Genomic DNA, 2,875 nt, shown 5'->3' on the forward strand with positions numbered 1-2,875 from the left:
ACACACACACACACACACACACACAAGAACTTGTTTGATTGGTCAGAAGTACATGGAAGTGTTTGTTTATGCAGAAAGCTGTCAGACGCTGCATTTAGCTTCAACCATTCACTTCAAAAAACTACTTGTTTCCAGAAGCTGACTGTTGTAGGCCACCAGGAAGCAGACATTTATAAAGATAGTCAAACAATCAAAAACTCAGGAATGGAGATTAAACTGACATTGTGCACAGAAGAATCTGTCTTATAAAAACCGTGAAGCTTTAACTGGGACAGGTTTGTGAAAAAAAAAATAACAGCAGGTGACTTGTCTCAGAATTTTAAAAGTAAACATTTCTGCATTGTAGACTCCAGCGGAAASAAACTCTGTGCAGTGTTGTATACCGCAGCGGATGGGGTTCCCTGGAGCTCAGCACAGGGTCTCARAGGCTATGAAAGGTGTGTGCAAAAATGAATGCTRAACAACCATGTGACTGTGCGTCGTGTGCTGATTGACCATATTTAGCCAGTAGCTCACTCTGCTGGAGAAGGAGGTCACTGCAGTCAATAACAGAGAGGTACCTGAATGTGGGAGGGCTTTGTAAAAGACATGAYTGACCTTTGACTTTCAAAATGAGCTTTAAGCCCAGCCAGACGTGACTGAACAATGTCAAAAGCAGATTGCAGAAGTTTAAACAATTGTAAAACTGATAAAGATGAGGTATAAATAACCATACCATCAACATAAAGATGGGATTCGGCATCAGGTACGTTATCACACAGGCTGTGCGTGATGACTGATAAATTTTGAACAACGAAGGCACTAGTAAGGAAACTTGAGGTACTCCCTTTAAAACAGGAAGAAGGAACAAGACCCATCAGCTTGGACACACTGAGCCTGGAGAATCTAAAATTGTTTTCCACAATWAATTTTTCCAAAATTTTGGAAAGTGCAAATAATTTTGAAATCTGTCTGTAGTTGTTGACTACAGACAGATTTCCACCTTTCCACAAAGGAAGAACATAAGCAGACTTCCATATACAGGGGATCTTATTTTCAGAAAAAAGTTTGGTTAAAGATAGCCTGGTAAAAACCAGCTTCTTGTTCTTCGCTTTGCTTCGTACAGAGGGTCTGGAACCTCRGCTATTGAGAAGCAATGACTTGCTGGAGGTGTGGAATCTGTTGAAGTTTAAAACGATTGGATCTRATTTACCCAATCGCTAATGTTTGGCCGTGATGTATGTAGTGCACCAGCTTGACCATGAAGGAGACTAAGCTAAGAAGCTAACCGGAATTGCGTGCACTGTAAACAACCAYCCCCTACTGACAGGAGAGAAGTACAGACCCAAACAAGATGGCTGTAAACGATGCAAATTTAATTTAATTTGGAAGCCTTGTCAACATGGACTGTGCAACTATCRAAAGAATTTCCTTCAATCACTGAAAATAATTTATTTACATTTTAAACAGTTTCTAATCTGGGTCCTAAAGGGTTAATGCTCCTGTTTGTTTGTGTGAGAGACACAGCAGAGGAGTGAGCTGGAGAGAGGGAAATCAGCTGGTTTTTGAGTCCATGACTTGTGGACTAACAGGAGCTCCTGCTGCCTGGAGTTATGGTGTTTTGAGTTCACAAAGGACTCTGGTTACATTTTTTAATACATTAGCTCATAGCTGCGATGCCGATTAACACTGCTGAACATGAACGGACCTGCAAACACTTGCTCGCAGCACTCGACTTGATCTTGCGTTATTTAAATTAACATGACTACAACCTGTGAAATTCTTRGATTGGCAGGCGGCTGAAAAATGGTAGGGGAAACACCAGGAGACGAGATGTGTTACCGAGTGAAGGCGCAGCCGATACGCAGATCCAGCTCCTGACGAGCATCAACTGCCAAGGCTTCATTCCGGTTCGGTTTTCCCAGGCAGTTCATAGCATTCCAGATGTCAGTGTCTGTTATGGAACTAAATTTGGCACGCAGCACAGTCTGATCCATGACAATTGCTTTATTCATTACTGGTTGGATGACATCCAGAACCTGGGAATCAAAACAAAAAGAACCAATGATTTGATAGTTAATATTCATGAAAATAAAACAATCAAGATAAATTATGTTTTTATTGTTCCTGTGTTAAACAATTGTTGCCTTAAACTACATTAAAATAATATTTAATATTACTTAAATTTAAACACAGATTACTAATGAATATTCTGTGTAAATAGGGGCTTTAGTTACCTCAAAACAGATGTTCTCCCCTTCTTTATCACAGTCCAACCATAAAACAACATAGTCACAGCCTTTGGCTTCAACCTGACAAAAACATGAGAAACATGGGGTGAAAAACACACAGAATGAAACTAAGATGGAATGACAGCAGTCATAAGACATATAGTAAGAACTAATACCTTGTGAAGACCGGTCAACTTACTTGGAGAAACTTCACCATGTTAAGTTTAGGATTGGCCTCCTTCTTTTCTGTTGGAGCTTTACCAAAGAGTTCTGCAGGGTCCACCTTGTCCCAGTTGTTGTATTTCCCTGGAAAAGGAGGACAAAACAGTCAGGAAGACTGAAATTACAACTGTTAGATTAGAATGAGACAAATACATTACATTCTGATGCGTGTATGTGACTATTGTGCCTCTACATATTTTCTTTAAAGATAAATTTAAAACATAATATAAACACTTCACTAAAATCAAACCTGCTGCTGTTGCTTTGCTATGACCAGAAATGATTACTACTAGTTATTCAATTCTAACAATATGATGAATTCTTGCATCACCGGTTCTTTGTCCTAAATTGATTTCTGACTCAGTTTTACAACAGAAAATCTCCCTATTCTAAAGCTACTTATTTGCTCATAGATTATGCACTGACAGATGATTGTTTATATA

General features: G+C 39.2%; 1 protein-coding gene across 1 annotated transcript in view; it reads right to left on the minus strand.

Annotated features, from left to right (window-relative positions):
• Positions 1 to 2,875, minus strand: part of top3b (DNA topoisomerase III beta) — a gene marked incomplete in the record, with an annotated part of 53,272 nt that overhangs the window by 43,876 nt on the left and 6,521 nt on the right. Inside the window, 3 exon segments of the mRNA XM_014027532.1 lie at positions 1,822 to 2,018; positions 2,217 to 2,291; positions 2,410 to 2,516. Of these exon segments, the coding sequence (XP_013882986.1) occupies positions 1,822 to 2,018; positions 2,217 to 2,291; positions 2,410 to 2,516 (379 nt within the window).

The sequence above is a fragment of the Austrofundulus limnaeus genome, unplaced genomic scaffold (genome assembly GCF_001266775.1).
Source record: "Austrofundulus limnaeus strain Quisiro unplaced genomic scaffold, Austrofundulus_limnaeus-1.0 Scaffold659, whole genome shotgun sequence".
NCBI lineage: Eukaryota > Metazoa > Chordata > Actinopteri > Cyprinodontiformes > Rivulidae > Austrofundulus > Austrofundulus limnaeus.